General features: G+C 40.0%; 1 protein-coding gene across 11 annotated transcripts in view; it reads right to left on the reverse strand.

The window, feature by feature from the left end:
- mpp3a (membrane protein, palmitoylated 3a (MAGUK p55 subfamily member 3)) overlaps positions 1 to 17,890 on the reverse strand; it is a 61,770-nt gene that overhangs the window by 2,431 nt on the left and 41,449 nt on the right. For 2 of the 11 annotated variants that reach the window (XM_036147767.1, XM_036147766.1), the window contains exons 8-20: positions 17,033 to 17,118; positions 15,199 to 15,273; positions 14,852 to 15,048; positions 11,852 to 11,916; positions 11,069 to 11,086; positions 10,382 to 10,474; positions 8,149 to 8,163; positions 7,529 to 7,594; positions 6,858 to 7,013; positions 6,686 to 6,766; positions 6,505 to 6,598; positions 3,075 to 3,183; positions 2,725 to 2,853 (exon numbers count right to left, since the gene is read on the reverse strand). In XM_036147767.1, the coding sequence (XP_036003660.1) occupies positions 2,725 to 2,853; positions 3,075 to 3,183; positions 6,505 to 6,598; positions 6,686 to 6,766; positions 6,858 to 7,013; positions 7,529 to 7,594; positions 8,149 to 8,163; positions 10,382 to 10,474; positions 11,069 to 11,086; positions 11,852 to 11,916; positions 14,852 to 15,048; positions 15,199 to 15,273; positions 17,033 to 17,118 (1,184 nt within the window). The remainder of the gene's footprint in view (positions 1 to 2,724; positions 2,854 to 3,074; positions 3,184 to 6,504; positions 6,599 to 6,685; positions 6,767 to 6,857; positions 7,014 to 7,528; positions 7,595 to 8,148; positions 8,164 to 10,381; positions 10,475 to 11,068; positions 11,087 to 11,851; positions 11,917 to 14,851; positions 15,049 to 15,198; positions 15,274 to 17,032; positions 17,119 to 17,890) is intronic. The other 9 variants (XM_036147769.1, XM_036147768.1, XM_036147770.1 and 6 more) reach the window with 9 other exon arrangements.

Genomic DNA, 17,890 nt, shown 5'->3' on the forward strand with positions numbered 1-17,890 from the left:
TTCAGGGGCCAGACGGGTTAAAGGTGCAGCTCTAACATCATTTTGACTGACAAGAGATAAGAAAAAATATTGAATTGAAAGAATATACAGCGTTTTTATATATTTATAAAATTCTCTCATTTTATAAGAATTGGAAGATGTTGCAGACAAACACTTAAGACTAAATACACACTTTAGACAAGAAAGTATTTTTAGTATGCATCTGAGGTTGTACAGGCAGTCCAACTCCTCCAGGATGCTACATTGACGTGTTCCATCCCCTGAAGGTTTGCTGTGTCTCCCAGCACTGTCTCAACAACATGGAGGAATGCATACAAGCACGTAGGGGCAAAACTAACTACTGATAACCACTCTGAGCTGCTGCAATGACATTTCAGCAAATTGGACTTGCCTGCTTGCCTCGGTTTTTCACTTTCTCTGTGACTTTGGATTTAGCCCCCTGTGGGTTGACCGTTTCCATCAAATGATGTGACATCCTTTTGTTCCTGACACAAAACCCATTCCATTTAGTATGCATATCCAGTGGCCAGTTTTCTTCCATCTGAGAGATGGTGTGTTTTCAAAGAGTCCCTTTAATTTTCTTGAGCAGTGTGTAATCATAACTGTGCCTTCATCTTTCAAAGATTGGGAGAATAACCCAAAAAATTGGCTCTGATCACATAAACCAGCATATTTAACTTGGAGTTAAAAGATTATACTTTAAAATATGCTGAGAGAATAATTTAGACTATTTTTAGGTTGAGAGTAAGATTGGAATGTGATGCGTTAATAAATAATCTGAAAGGGACCAGGCTGTTACTTATTTATAATTTTTAAACCTAAAAATATACCTCTTCTACTCTCAGCAGCACTGTTTTTAAAATATGTTTCGTCTATGCTGGTCTATTGTAGCCCAACAGCAATGTGGGGTAGGCATTTTTCTCCACGGTGGACAACTTGGTCAGGATTCTGATTGTTCCCAGACATTCGTTTTGACTCCTCCACTGTTTGTTACTGCTGGAAAATAACTCGGTGATCAGAGGAATAATCCTGTTTGGACTCGTTCATAAAGAAAAAAAAAAAACTTAGCTCAGTTGAAAACAATCAGTCCTACATTAGCAGGGATAAGCTGGAAAAGCAATGAATCAGTCCTTGCCATGAAGCGGCATTATTTTCTCACTAGTGATACCTGCTGTTTAAGACGTGGGTGGCCAACTGTAAGATCTCGTGTCCCTGCTCAAATGCAGTTGATTAGCGTGTCTGAATTACCTCCTCAGCATGTCATCTGGCCAGCTAATGAATAATTCATTTGATTCTGCTCTGTTGGACCAGAGGAAACATCTTAAATGTGCATGAAACTAGCTAACCTCCATATAGGAAAAGAACTGTAACAAGTGTATGGTTGATGATTTATTTTCTTAAAAAATATATATTTAAATTTTTATATATTTAAATTTCTAAGGACCACTGGAAGTAACAGTAATTTCCCTCTAGGATTATTAAAGTATTTCTGATTCTGAACTAGTAGATGGAGTTTGTTCCTAGTAAATGGGTATTTTGTGGTCCTCTAACAAGTCAACATTTTGCTTTGATTTTTAGATGAACTTGATTTCTGCCTCGTCTAGTTCAGCAGTCCCCAATGCTGCGTGCTTTCAATAATCATCTGTGTCATTGCAACATAGATGCCTAGTAAATTTGTCCTCTGCATTTAACTCATCTTGGGGAGCATTATGGGACAAACCCCCAGATTTGTCAAATTTAAATGGTGTAAATAGAGGTGAAAAATCTTTTAAATCTTCTCAATAAAATTAAATGTCTGATGCAAACCACTCTATTTGCACCAAATAAGGAAGCAGATTTATCATTTCAACTGTAGTAATTTTCTCCAAACAGATTTTGCATGCTCTCCTCAGGCTCCAAGAAGCTTTGGCGCAGAGCTAGGCTGAGTTACTGTGTATGTAGTGGCTGTTGCTTTTCACAAATTCACGGAGGCGGTCTGGAACTGAGCTGACACGTACAGGAGCGGACGATGTGGAATTATGGGGTTAGGGTCCTGCTCAGGGACGCAGAGTGGCAGTCTGTGGGATTCGAACACAAAACCTAGCGCCCTCTCCACCACACAAGCGTCCTGAATCTGAATCTTTTTAGCACTTCAGCATCAAATTTGTGACCTCCTGCACTCGTGACCTCCTGCACTAGACCTCCATCCTGCTCCAGCACACGCGGCTGAAATGGTGACCTCCTCAGAATGCCATCAAGTTGTGCAGAAACTAGTGCATAACCCTTTTATTTAAATCCAGTGTGTTCCACAGGGAATATCTGTGAAACATGCAGGACAGAGAGCCCTGGGGACCACTGCTACAGTTCAACAAAAGTGTAAGCTCTAAAGCTGTAAACCAGGAGAGACAAATTAAGTCTAATAAGCATATTACATACATCTCTATGGTTTTAAACTTTCTCTATTATAGGTTAAAAACTCCATTAAATTTCACATTTGCCTAAAACTATACATTTGTTCTCAGTACAAAGCAGGTTGTGCTCTTACAAGTTTTTTCTTTCACGACTTCCATTTTGCATAAACATGTCACTTTTGTTAACAATGAACGATTACCTGCCTACCCAATAAATTTAAGAATGTACCCCCCCCCCCCCCCCGCCCCACTCCATGCAGAAAGGTCAGCCTGCTGGAATAGCACCAAAAGATGCTTTTTATTAGAACAGGTTTTGACTGAGAACAATGCTCACCGTAAGACGGCCATGCTCTCCCCCTCCTGGTGAGGTGGCTGCACTGCGGCGACGTCGGCTCTCCGGGATTCGAGGTTTGACAAATACGACGTACGGCTTGAACTCTGCAGTTCGTAGCCTCTTCAGGGCCTGCAGCGAAGATGGATTTCCACACAACAGAGGTCAGGGAGAAGAAGCGACTCGGCAAAGTCAACAGGGTTATGTCAGGAACTGTTTGCTGAAGACGAGTGACGAGGCTGCCTGCACTCGCAGAAAAATCCTGCAGCCTGTAACGCTTGTTGACATGTTATGATAGCTTGTTTTGATATCTATTCTGAGCATTCAGAAATAAAAAATAACACCATTCTCACCTCAGGCTGCACATCAACAATACACATCTTATTCTTGGCTTGTACAGAGCGGATGGCCTCTATGCTGGTGCCGTACTGGTTCTCTTTATACTCCCCATGTTCTATAAATCTGTAGGGAGAAAAAAATATATTTGCCCTTAAAATAAACTTTTTAAGAGAGGTTCTGGTAAAAGTTTGTAAGCCGTTAATATCTTACCAGGACTAAATAATTCTTTGGACTTCTTCCTTTAGTATAAATCTAGATTAGTTACACAGAGGCTGAAGCTAATGGCTAGCCAAGAAAAAGGGGCCTTCCTCTGTCCTAAAAACACTCCAATCTGAAAGATACTGGAGCTCTCTTATGTATGTTTGCATAGAGGAAGATATCAAATAAGAAGCCGATGGAGAGTTGCTCTACAAATGATCTTCCTAAAACTTTAAACCACAAGTGTTTAGTCATTTTTTTCCCCCAAGTCTCAAAAAACTGAGACACTCATCAGATGCATACCATCCACTAAATATTTAACCTAAGTTTTATTCTTATTTGGACATTTGTGAAAGAATCAAAAAGGCTTTAATTTGGAGTTCGTATCGCGAGACATTTCTGGAGTCACTATTACAACGCTAAAACAAACGTGAACAGATCTTCATGAACTATTAATAACCCACCTTCCTCAAATATCCCTGCTAAATAAATCAAACACCTTTTAACAGAGGAACGCAAATTACTTGTCGCCTATTACTATAAATGCTGCGCGATAGTAGCTCTAAATCAAAACAAACTTGGAACCTGTCTTTACTGCCACAAGCAGAGGAGCAATGTGCATAAAAGTATCATGACAACTAGTCATTTACTCAAATGATCTACACTTAATGGCTTATTTTAAGCCATCTGTAAGACTGATATTTTGCGACTGAACTGAATCTTGTTTAGGCTGAATCTCCATCTCTGACATGTACTGAGAAGTGTTTGCAGTAAGCGTAACTGACTGAGGTTAAAGTAATGCTGTGTAAAGGGCAGAATTATTACAGGAGTTTTTAAATAAACCCTATTTTTTAGCTTTGAAGTCTGAGCAAAAACACGTTAAATCAGGGTTGCCCAACTCCAGTACTGGAGGCCCTTTGCCCTGCAGGTTTTAGATGTGTCTATGCTCCAACGTAGCTAATTAAAGCAGACGAATGACCTCCTCACCATGCTGAATCCTAATGGTGAACCAAGGAAACATTAAAAACGTGCAGTAAAGCTGACCTTGAGGAACGACTGGAGACAACTGCTTTAAATATTCTGCTCTCAGTAGACTGTGTGTTTTACACAGGAAGATCATTCGTGGCGCCCTGCCTGTCTCCATTTCCCACATAAATAACTATAAAATGTTGTGAATGAATGGATTTAAATGAACTTCATGAGTGGGGGTCAGTTTTTTGAGAATTTTGAACTGAAAAATGTGGGTTTTTACATGAAGAACCTGAATTAAAGGCATCTAGTTTTTAACGTTGATTAAACATGCTCTATTTAAATTATTGTTCTCACTTTAAACTGTTGTTCTCACTTTAAACTGGACTACACTCAAAGTGAATCGGGGCAGTTGTCCACTTTCACATTTCATTTCCAATTGATACATTAAAAAAAAGTTGGTTGTTGGGTTAAAAACATCTAAATGAATATCTAATATTTACTAGAAAGACATAGTCTATATAACCCAACCCCTTTCAATGGGTTAAATGGAAAAGCAAAGTGACAAGGGACACGTGCCCTGGGTAATTTGTTTGAGTGTAAGACGTCTCCGCCTTCACTTTAAAAATAACTCAAACCAAAGGGTTATTTTCTAACCATCAGAACTAATGAATTAAACAGATTGTTTGCAGCCAAACTGTATTGTTTATGAGCGGGAGGTACTGCAAAGACGGACTGAAAAAGCGGTTTGTGCACGCTGTTAGACTTTTCTCTGTCTGTCATAAATGCAAATATAAAAACCAACTGGGATGCTCTGAAGTTGTGTTTGTAGAGAATGTGAATTTTATTAAACTCTTATGACCAAAATATGTACACGCTACATAGAATTATTAACAATGTGCAATAAGTCAATCCTCAAGTACCCCAGTGATGCATGTTTTAGACGTCTCCATGCTGCCTGTTGAGAATAAAAAATATATCTTAGTTGGGGAAAGCAGAGTGGTGTCTGTCTCTCCCTGCTCCAGAGTAAGGTAAACATAACATCATGAAGGTTTATTGCCAGAGGGGGGGTTGGTCAGAACCAGAAGAGTTTCTTTGTTCCAAACAGAGGGGCTAAACCACCCTCCCCCTGAATTTAGCAGGGGGAGCTCTAAGTTGATAAAAAGGGTGTTTTTCCAAAACTTACTTCAGACAGACTTCTACATCACCCTTATAATGGTAATGTAATACTCCGTCTCCATATTTAATTTCTAATGAATTAAATATGCATATTACAATGTTTTACCTCTAATTAATGTTTTCTCATTTATTGTCAAATCTTAAACCGGGTAAAAATGGGCGTTTATAAGCGAAGCAGGATTAGGCCAGTACAACATGATCAACATGCCACACACCTGACTTATATATGGATGCTCAAGAGGTTCCTGCAGCACTTGTACCATGCAGTGGAGCTCATGCAATCATCTGAATCAGGTGAGCTGGAACAGAGACATCTTAAACACGCAGGACAGGGGTCCCTGAGGACCAGGGTTGGGAGCCACTGCGATAAGTGACGGCTCCTGGCCCTTTTTTCCAAAGCAACTTTTAGTATCTGGCAGTTTAGCTCAGTTAAAAACAGTCAGTCCTACATCACTAGAGATAAGGCAGAAAAGCAATTAATCATTTTATCTGAATGTGCCATATTATTCATAATTTTCTTTTTTTGCTTCTCTGATAAGTTCATTGTTTTAGAATTTAACTTTAAATTAGCTTGTTCATATTACTAATCTAAATTAGTAAAGGGGAACCCAAATGTCCCCATTGTGGGACAATAAAGGTATTTCTTATCTTAATGTGTGATTTGAAGGGCAAAATAAAATAAAAAAGATTCAAGCCAAATATTCTCCGCATTGATTGGATGGTAATCTGAGAGATAAAAGTTGACGGAATTTAAACAAATGTCATTTCAGTCAAAGTGTCACTTAGCATTCTGACAGCCTAATGGATGTAAGATCGGATAGAAGAATGCCAGATGTGCCATTTGATAAACGTCCTCATTTAAAACTATTTTAGACAAAACTGTTAAATGAATGAGAATCGGTTCATGATGGAGGTGTTTAACTCAACAGTGATTTATTAAACCTGACCGAACTGAATTTAGAACTAGTTGATTATCTAATCTGGGATTACACAGGAAGTTGCAGAGTGAGTTGTACGTTAACTCAAAAAATGTTAATGGAACCCCGCTTAAAAATACATAATCATTCACATTCAGATAAAACACTAGTGAAAACCTACTTGTTGTTTAAAGCGTCTGCATCAAACTGCGGTTTGGTGACAAAGTGGTACTCCACACCATCCTTCTCATGAGGTTTCCTAGGCCTTGTCGTATCTGTGTTAAGAGAAAAATGCACAGGGAATATTTTGCTCATCACTTCCCGATTCCTTTGACTTAGAGCTTAAATATTGATCGACTTACGTGGAACGGCTACAGCATAGCGATGTGGGTTTTCAGCTATGACCCGCTGCTTCAGTTCATTGATCCGCGCTCCAAGAGAACCTTAGCGAGAGACGGTAAGAAGCACATACTACAGTATTGGCATTGCGGCTTTAAGAGGACATCACCTCTGCTTTTGGTGGCTTAGCCTTACCGATCAGAACCACTAGGCGTGGTCGCTCATTAGACCTCTGCTGGTAGCGGGTCACCTCCTCATAGGTCAGAAAATCTGTCTCTCCGAGCTCCGAGCCCTCTCCCGATGACCCCTGTCGATCCTTCCGACTCAGCCGGAAGCTCCTCCGTAAACCAGCTACGGCGGGTCATGGATGCAGAGAAAGGATAATAATAAAAAAAAAAGGTCTGTTCAGCTGGATGGTACATGACACACACATCTTGTGCATATGTGTTACAGACAAAGTGAAGAATATCAGCATCATGCATTATGAAAAACAGTTGTAGAGGTGCACATCGAGCTTATCTGAAGACGTTATCGATGGTGTGAATTTCAAAATGTCATGCTTCATCAGATAATTGTATTACATGCCACTAACGTAAAAAGCTGCTAGTTTTGCTTTTTAGTAAAAAAAAAAAGGAGATTTCACTGACAATATTAGTATTTGTCATCGTTTTTGTTTTAGGACATGCTGCTTTGCAAGAGGTTACAGTGCTGAGGCAGGTCACTCAGGACAGCCTGACCCTGGGAGACCCCCCCCCCCCCCACCGCATTAACGGACGGGGACCAACCCAAAGTTCTCCCACGGTCAGAGCTGCCTGGATCCCCCCCCTCAGTTGTGTGTACCTACAGGATTGAGCCGGCCACTGTACCTGAATAAAATTCCCAGGAAAACACCTGGCCACAGGAGGGCGCCACTGCTTTACACTTAGAAGAGACTATAACCGGTGTTAGAGCATCACACAACCCAGCCTCACACCTCCACATAAGGGTGAACGAGCAACAAACGTGCCTGGTTGAGTGTGCAATGCGTCCAACACAGACGGGCCCTTATGAGGGTGGGGGGAGATGTGAAGGGCAGCTGGTTCTAGGGAAGGGTGGGGGGTGGCAGCACACTGACCACAACAACGGGGGCAGTTAGTCAGAAGCAGGGCAGAGAGGCAGGGAGGTTCAGGAGGAGGCAAAGACAACGGAGGGGAGGATGGAGGGTTTACGGCTTCAAGCAGGCAGCACAAATATTGTTTATTAGGGTGTTTTAAGCCACAGCAAGCGTGTGCCATCAGGCTTTCAGCTGTGCTTGGATCGCTCCATGTACTCAGCGTCATTCGATTAGCGGGGCAGGGTGGGGTGGGAGGGCAAATGACGTTCAGTTCAACTTTGAGAAGGGAGATGGCGGCCTGAGATAAAGCTACAGAGGAGCCTAATGCATTAGCTCCACACACACACACAAAATAAACATTTAGGAAAAAGACTGCAGCTGAATCATACGTACCTATGGCCTGGCTTTCTGTTTGAATACATGAAATGCAATTTTACATTTATGTATTTTCAGAAAGTACATTATTGTGTATGGTTTTTTTTTCCTTTTAGAATTTAGCCTGGTCTCCAGAAGACAGCCCAGGGTAAAGGAAACATTCCTTGTCACCTTTCTCATACATTTTTTGTTTTTGTTTTAGCAAAAGCTCGATATAAAAGGGTCTGCCCTTCTCTCCCTGACTGTATCCAACCCAGGCATCGCAGCTTGCAGCCTTGAATGTGAGACTTTTTGCACACATCTTGAAAAATTAAGACCCCTTGAAATGTTTCACATTTTGTCACGTTACAAAACTTCTATGTATTTTTGGGTGATTTTATGTGCAAGACCAACACTAATACCCTATTTCCATGTAACAAAGCTCGAAGAAAGCTTCGCTGAAATGCCGGTCTGATTCAGCTCATTATATACAGCACGCCTGTCTGCGTATAGTGATGGTCCTCAAATGTTTTCTGTTGCACCTCCTGAAAATGTGCAACCCCCCCCCCCCCATCCCAACAAAATGGTTCAAATATTGTACTTTTGTTTTCTGTGTCAAGGCATTAAAGCACTCTGAAGATTACCCAGAACCCCTTTTAATATTGAAACAGTCCAATGCATTATATAACATTATTGTAACAACTAAAGATTTTTCAACATTGCCACACTTTTTAAACAATATAACATTACCACCAATATAAAAAGTATTTAGCATGACTCATACCTGCAGCTAATTATGAAACAATATGGCAAAAAAAAATAAAGACAAATATCAGCTACATTAAGTTTTACACTTTTTTTTTAGGAGTTTGTTAATATTAATTTAGAGACATCTTCCTAGTTATAACTACAGGTACAGACCAAACAGCAGGGGGTGCTGTTGTCACATTTAGAGGGGTTTTTAAGGCCTGTATTTTCTGGGCAAAAAAAAAAAAAAAAGGCAAGGCTTTTCTTGTGTGAGAAGCTGTGGCGTTTCTTTCTTTCTCAGGTGCAGTTTATATTTGTGGGTTGTAAATGGTAAAATTATATTTCAGTTTGACCCACTCTGGTCATGGCGGTCCTTAATATTAATGCTACTGCTCTTCAGTTTAACTTTTCCCTGGACTTTTTAGAGAAAACCCTCTCATTTCACCTCGCCCTTGGCCAAACGAACACATGTCCATTCCCATCATATTCCAGCCCGGCTTCAGCCCCACTCATGTCTAACCGACTACCTCCTGGGTAGTCGGTTAGTCGGTTAGAGGGTTGAAAAAAGCCAATCTCACTGACATTAAATCAGATTAAACTTGTCCTGTTTTACATTACTTGGGATTACCATTTTTTTTCTCCAAGTGACAGCAATGAGATTTCTTTAGTCCTTTTTCTTAAATTCCCATATTTTACACTTGAATTGCTATGCCTTTAATCAGTTAGGAAAAACCTTGATGGGGATATCATGCTTTTGTAAGTTTGTATTTTAAAATATTTAAATTAAATGGAGACACACCTGTTTTAAGGCAACACCCCAAACACACTGCTTCATTGTGGGAAAATAAAAGGAGACCTGCCAAGATATCAGGAAATAAACTGGGACCATCTACAAGTCTGGTTCATCCTTGAGGACAATTACAGATGTCTGAGGGTACCACCTTCCGTGCGTTCAAACAATAATACACAAGTAAACACACCTGCACTGCCATGTTTGTGTTGGTTTGGCCATCTACCACATACTGCAGAATGCATATAAACCTCTAAATCTGAAGACTGTTTAAACAGAAACCCCTTTTCCTTATTCTGGCATCTAGCAAATGTAAATTAAGTTGGTAATGCTAAAGGATCTAAAACAGGGAACATTTTGTCAGATTTAATTCTGAGAAAATTGGTGGTGCCTGTTTTTATACAGCGGATGTAAATTTCTGGTTTCCTCTTTAATTTTGTCAAAGGAAAAACAAAAATTTGCATCAATGATTTCTACTCCCCCCCCCTTTTTTTTTTTTTTTAAATACACCACTGAATAAAATCTAGTGCACCCATTAGCCTTGAGCAGTCTTACTGAATAGAGTTCACTTGTGTGAACAAGCAGTGTTATGGAGACCGTATCCTTTTTACTCAAGACAAAAACAAAGTCATTTTGACCCCCAACCCAAAGCCCACAGGGGAGCAGCGCACAGCCAGGCTGCAGCAGGCAAAAAAAAAAGCAGAGGAAGTCGGAGTAAGGCATGCACAGTCTCACCTATGTACTGTCCATTGAAATAGCCTTCACAGTCACAGTCCTCTGTAGGGAGGCAAGCAGGGTAGAGAGGGGGGTAAGCATTGGGTAAGAAACCTGGAAAAATTAAAGAGAGGGAAGGGAGGATGGGCCGGGGCTGATGGAGAGGGAAGGTACGGCCCGAATGGATGCAGACAGCAGGTGAAGGCAGCTCTGATGGAGGCGAGAATGACTAATAAATACTTCTGCCAGGCTTGAACTGGGTCCCTTTGGACAAGTTTTCCCATAAAGTCTATACATAAAACTCGTCTACATTATTACCTGAAAATCATCTCAATCTCCATAACATGCAACAGAGTTTAGAACATAAGACAAAGCAGGACACATGTTGTAAAGATGGGAGTAGATGGGGGGGTGGTGAGTATAACTCAAAGAGAACAGGAGCTATTTTTGCTTAACAGCCCTATGCTTGGCTGAGCTCATGTCTCCAGTGGTGCTGCCCTACCTGTGCATCACCTGCTGCAGTAAACACGCAACACGGGCTTAAAGCACAAAGAATCGGCTTTGATGCTCCAGCAGCAGGAGGCGAGGAACTAAGCTTCCAGCTGCGGAAATCCCAAAGCCCTTCACCCACACATGCGCACGTCGTCAACCCGTACGCGTGTTGCGGATGGATGTGTGCGTCATGTTTGCGGCTGCACGTTTACCCACCTTTGTCGCATCCTTCGGCTGATGCAGGTTGCGGTAAAGAAGAGTAAAACACGATTAAAGACAGCAAAGGCACCGCTTTTCAAATACATGACAGATTATATCGCGGATGAGATTATACGAGCTTCCAAATACGAGCACACTGGCACTCGGATGACGTCAGAGACAAAAAGGGAGCCACTCGTTTTAAAAGCTTATGCCAGGATGTGGTTGAATAAACTGAGCAAGAGGAGCTGGAAGGGAGGACTGGAGAGTCCCTGCAGGTTTGCTGCAGCGACCTAAAGTAGAACAGCGAGCTGCATCCTGCTAAGCTCCCGTCTCGCCATGGCCCAGGCGTAATCGGATGGCGTGCGTTTAATGCACCACAAAAAGAGCGTCTCCTGAATGCATCGCATCAGGTGAGAAGTGTGGTATATTATTGATGCACCGGACAGCTGTTGTGCTGTCAGGCTAAACTGAAGCCGAACTTGGCCTTGGCCAGATGGAATAAACATTAAAGAGATTAATTCATATCTGTGATCCTCCCTCCTTCTCTCCCTCATCCCTTTTAAAAACATGTCTGCACCAGAGGATGAACAGTGGATGCTAATGGATCCGGGAACAACGGTGGGAGAAAGGCAATAAACAGCAAAGGTGGTCAATAAATGTGTGTCAAAGAGATATTTGACTGCGATGGCCGATTAAATTAGTGACGCAGGGAGATGTAAGGGCGGGGGCTGCTGGTTGTAAACTTTGATTACGTAAAAATTCAGATGACGCGGTGAAATCTGAGAAGCAGAAACTTACAAGCAGGCTTTTTAGGGGATTTTGGATTCGGTAGTGTGCCCATTTTCATCCTGTAGGCCAGTCGCCTGGAGGGATGTGCAGCATGGAGCCAAAGAGGATGAAGGCAGGCGGAGAATCATCGAGGGCAGAGAGGAGAACAAGCAGAAAGTAAGAGGGGATTGTCAAGAACAGAAGACTGGGAAAACAAACAGGTTATGACACAAAGGATTACTGGATTCAATAATGCAAGACAGCTGTACGTCATATTTAGCACTTATACACAGTGGCGTCTCTGGCATGATAAGTTAAGTTAGGCACAAAAACTCAACACATATTAGCAGCAAATAATAGTTTTTTTTTTAGTGATGCATACAACCTGACTTTGATCAATGTTAAATTTAATTAAATTTGTACAAAATGACACACTAGAAATGCCATTTTATACAAGCTAAATGTAATTTAGGTTTTATACATACCTTTTAAATAAAAGGCTCAGTCATATTGTTCATTTATTAAACAGAAAAGATTCACATCAATCCTTCAAAGAGTTAGCAAGGACAACCAACACTAGATTAATATTTCCTTTTAGTTTCCATTTTCCTATTTTTTATTTTGATTAAATTTTCCCACATTTTATTCCAACTGTTTTTGTTTTCCAGTGTTTTAATCATGTAAAGCACTTTGCATTATCTTGTACTGAAATGTGCTTGGCAAATATATTTGCTTTGTCTAGATAGTCGCACACTATCCGGAAACGCTACTTGTCAGTATTCTGGCAGACTTGGATATAGTATAAACAATGTTTATAATAGAATTTTATAGGTAAAGTAATTGGTGTTTTTTTACAATATTGCTCTATAAAAACGATCTTGTCCCACTGATTATTGCCAACATAGAGCTCCACAGTGACATTTGGTGCAGAGACGCCACAGGTTATCACAATCAGAAACAAGTTTATTGCCAAGTAAGTTTGCACTTACAAGGAATTTGACTTGGTGTTGATGGTGTTGAAAAATAGATATATTTAAAGTATCTAGAGCTATATACACAGTAGACTGTGCGGTAATGTAACGCAGAAGGTCTGGAGATGCTACATTGGTGTAGCTTGTTGGTGTATACAAGTACTAGGTAAAACCCTTCTTTTCTTTAGGTTTTGCATCCATGCAGCCACACTTTATTTTATTGTTTAATGCAGGCTTCATCAAAAGTTCACTTGACTTTCTAGAAGGATTTTTTAGTACCATTAGGTACTAGGATCTCATCACAATATCACAGTTTCTTTAGCTGAAACGATGAAACATGCCAAAGATTCTGGTTTTCCACTCAAAAGGTTTTTAGGACTGACGTCACTTAACAGGATATCCCAACCATGTCAGATTCCCGATCAAGGAATTAAAGTGATTGCTGTCAAAACTCAACTTCCAACTGTAGGTCTGCTGTCTGATATTTGGCAAACCGCAACAAACTACCTGTGCAGCTGCAGTTTGTGGAGACAGTTCTCAACAATCACGGCTCATATTGTCTACACCGCCTTCTAAACTGTCTTACACCGTGTATTGTTGCTCAGTTGATTTGAAGAATCTGAGTTGTCCCCTTACAACCAAAGGGGTGTTTCACCGTTTGCATTGGCATTCATAGTGAAACCGAGTCTGCTGCACCTTCCTGTCTGTCCGAAACGTGACCCGCTCTGCACCTGTGCTCAGACCAGTCATAAAGATGAAGAAAAGAGGTGCTCGGGGCACAGCTCAAACACTTGCCAATAAATTATGCAAGAAGCAACGCAGTAGGCAGGAGAACACAGGTTTTGTCCACATATGCACCAACAATAGTAATAGAGATAGCCAATAAATACAACAGGACAAGTAGACACACTCTTCAAAAGCAAAGACAAATACATTTGAAGCAATCTGAAAACTGTTTCAGCCTTATTTGTCAACTTAGAATTGATTATGTATATTATGTATGTTGTTTTAAAATCTCTCTGTAAGGGCGCCAGTGTGGACTGGAATACTGATGAAATGTGTTGTACTGTAAATAAACTTAAAGTTGCCTAACATATTGATTTTATTAACTTGAATGACATATCAGACATATATTCATTATCAGCAATAATCTTAAATCTGTTCGGTATTGGGGACTATATAAATCTTGATTGAGACATCCCTACTAACGCTATCCTAGCTAATAAATGTGTCCATCTGTAGGCTCTCCTTGCTTTTTAATGGGCCCTTTTAGTCCAAGGATTGATCAGAATATCAGTATATATATATATATATATATATATATATATATATATATATATATATATATATATATATATATATATATAAATATAAAATAAAATGGTTGTAGTCTAAAAAAACACTCAGTACAAAAAACTATGAAAAAAAAATGAAATAAGAAAGTCCACGATTACTGTGGGGATTATATGTCAAATGAGAAGCAGTGTGATTTTTTCCCCCAAAAATGTTGATTCATCAGATTTGTTGTCCGATTTCCTCTTTCTTTGTGGGCTTATATAGCTTGTTTATCAGCTGTTGCACTCATTTTGTCTCAGCAAAAGTTCAGAATTTATTCAAATAAAGACATGTGCTGTACAAATCCACTCAGTAATTTTTCATTATAGATCAAAGCCCATGCCTGTATTCACTCATTTGAGCAGCCTGTCAGTACCTGCACTGTTTAATCCAGAAGATTTATGTATATTTTCCGCTCCACATTCCTGTGGTTGTTAATCCAGCTGTGGCTGCTGCGTTTGGCAGGGGGCTCCCTGCTGAGATCATCTCACTGGTGGATTATGACACTCACAGTATCAGCATGGGCCCATTCAATGCTGCATTTCTGCCTATTTTTCCCCTCCACTGCTCTTATGCTCCATTTAATCACAGCTGACCTCTGTCAGTGGAACGCATGAATGTGGATTGGAAGAGATTACAAATGGCCGAATGAAATAAACCAGTGATGTCTGGGCGAATCATTCCGTCCTGCAGCTGCTACATTTTAAACCCTGGACGTTCTCACCTCTCCTGGAACTGTTTGGACGGGATCAGTCCGGCCCGCAGGTTGCTGTCTCCCACGCGCTTGGCCTGCCACCACGTGGGATCGTCCTGCGTCACAACCTGCAGGATGTCCCCCCGTTTGAAGGGAAGTCCCGCTTCCTGGCACGGTGTGGCCTTGTCGTCCAGAGGGGTGTAGTCAAACAAGGCTCTCATGTATACCTGCAGCACAAAATTGCAGAGAACAGATTTTTAACACAAAGCAGCACAACTCAAGGTGGTTTGAAGTGAGCCTAATAGGCAGTGCTTGCATATAATAGCACAGGCAGTTTCTTCGACCCGGTCCAATTGGCCTTGCTTGCTCTATCTCACCTTGCTCTCCCTCAGTCTGTCCTCCTCTTTGATGGCTGGGATTATCTTTAGAGTGATGGAGCCCTGGGACTGGGACTGAATCACAAATGAACAAGAGGGTTAGAATATATATATATATATATATATATATATATATATATATATATATATATATATATATATATATATATATATATATATACACACACACAGTATAAATGGGACTATTGTATTGTATAAACGTCATATTATATTGAACCAACAGGATAATCATATTGTATAAATGTGATAATTACATTGTAGAAACATGGTAATTATATTGTATAAATGTGATGATTGTACTGTATAGATGTGATTATTATATTGTATAAATGTAATAGTATATTGAACCAACATAATCATATTGTATAAATTTGATAATTGTATTGTAGAAACGTGATAATTATATTGTATAAATGTGATGAGTGTACTGTATAAATGTGATTATTATATTGTATAAATGTGATAGTATATTGAACCAACATGATAACTATACTGTATAGATGAGATAATTGTATTGGAGAAATGTGATAATTATATTGTATGAACATATTTATATTGTATAAACGTGATAAATATTTTGTATAAACGTCATAGTGTTATCCAGATTGTGCCAGTATGCTTTTACCCTGCATGTCATCTACTCGGGAAGTGCATTGCAGATTTACAGGAGTTGATCAAGTTTCAGTTTATGCTCGGTCTAAGAAACGGACAGAAACCGATGCTGCGGCTCACTGTGGATGAGATTATTAGCATGCGCACACTGAGAAGAATCCTCCAAAGAATGGGACTCTACAGAAGGAAAAATCGATCAGATCCTCTAGATGTGGCGGCCTTCCTCATTGACTAGCTGGAGAGTGATGGGAGCCTGCATGGATATAACTCCCATCACCTTAAATGCGTTCACAACATGGATATGTTGTGACTCAGAGTACAGTGAGACATCTGTTAAGATTTCTGGACCCCAGGAGTGTGGAACGAAGGTGGAGGAGGCTGATGTGACGCTTGTATATTAATCCTGGACCGCCACCATCTGGATAAAGTTACAACATTTATAGAATATAATCCTGTTTATACAATATAATTATCACATTTGTACAATATAATATCACGTTTTTACACAATTGTCATGTTATAGTATGATAGTTTTCAAAAAATATTTTCTCTTGTGACATCAATGTGCTTCCATATAAACAGCATATGCTCCATTAAATGTTTAAAGTTTGGGATATTGCTGAACGACCTAACCCTGTTATATTTCTTCACAGCTTTATCCTGTCCATAGTGTTCCTTGGTCTGCAAGATGCTTGTTTGTTCTATCAAACCTCTGAGGTTTTCATTCAACAGCGGCATTCACGCTGAGATTAAATGAAAAACAGGTAAAATGTTTATTAATGGAGGAGCCTCCTGAGAAACGTAATTTCCCTTTAAGGTTATCAGAGTAAAACTTGAACATTCTCCTCTCTGGTTTGGGTTGGTCCATCACATGAAATCCCAATTTAAAAAAAATTAAGTTTGTTCTGGTAAAATTCAAGACATATGAAAACCTTTTGCAGGGCAACATAAAATTCATGAACTCTGATTAACATTGTGTGTTTTAGTTTAGATTCCTAAAGTGGTGAATCGTGATATTTTGAAAAGAGAAGAGAAGTCTTTAATTTTGTTTATCATTTTTTGTAATTAAGTAATTTCACAGTAACCTGATTTGTAGAGAAAGCAGTTGCTTCCTGCCAGAATTCAAGCTCCTTGGGGAAGACTTACAGAAATATTTAGAAACTGATGTAGAAATAAGTCAGAAAAGGTGAATTCTTCATACCAACAGCTGACTGATCTCATCGGGCCTCTTGTGGATCACAGAAACTCCGTTGACTTCCCTGAGTTCATCACCTACATGGACCAAACCTGGAAAAAAAATATTTTTTTTAGCTAATTTGTATGAGAGAGAGAGAGAGAGAAAAAAAAACAGAGTCCCAAGGAACTTCTGAGGTCATCAATGTTGAGCCGTATTTTAACATCTGTCTGGTTGTCAGAGCAACAGACTCCGACAGTTTCTATCCTCAAATGAGATCTTTTGAGCTGCAGCCACAACAATGAAACCAAAGCTGGGAAGAGATCAATAATTTGGCCCTAAGGGCAAAGAAGCTTAAAGGCAAACAATATCATACGGTCACACATGTATTATGTATGTATTCACCAGGCAACAACCATCAGCTCCTTCCTTCACATTGGCAAGACTTTTTAATGATTTGATGCTGCAAGAATTCAGGAGGGCATTAAAATTTCATGGACATAGGACCTAATTGGGTGATTTACTCAGCATGCACCTGCATGTGGCTGATATTTCCTAAAGGTCTCCGTGAGGGTGAATTGCACTATGGATACAGACTCACAGAGAGCTTAGTTTATTTTATTTATTTATTTTTAGCTACAACTGCACCATACTTCCCATTTGTCGTCTGCTGCAGCATCTCTCTCCGTTCAGCTTTGATCGTCCTGTCCTTACACAAACCAGCCTCTTGTTCTTTATCCCTTATGTTTCTACAGATTTGTCAGGAAGGAGTTATTTTTTTCCATCTCATTTGCTGCAAAAAACAGAAATGCCGTGCCACTTCTCTGCTGATCAGGAACTCTCTGATCATTATCCTGCCTGAAGGCTGTGCTGCAGTACCTCAAA

This window comes from Fundulus heteroclitus, chromosome 16 (genome assembly GCF_011125445.2).
Source record: "Fundulus heteroclitus isolate FHET01 chromosome 16, MU-UCD_Fhet_4.1, whole genome shotgun sequence".
Taxonomy (NCBI): Eukaryota; Metazoa; Chordata; class Actinopteri; order Cyprinodontiformes; family Fundulidae; genus Fundulus; species Fundulus heteroclitus.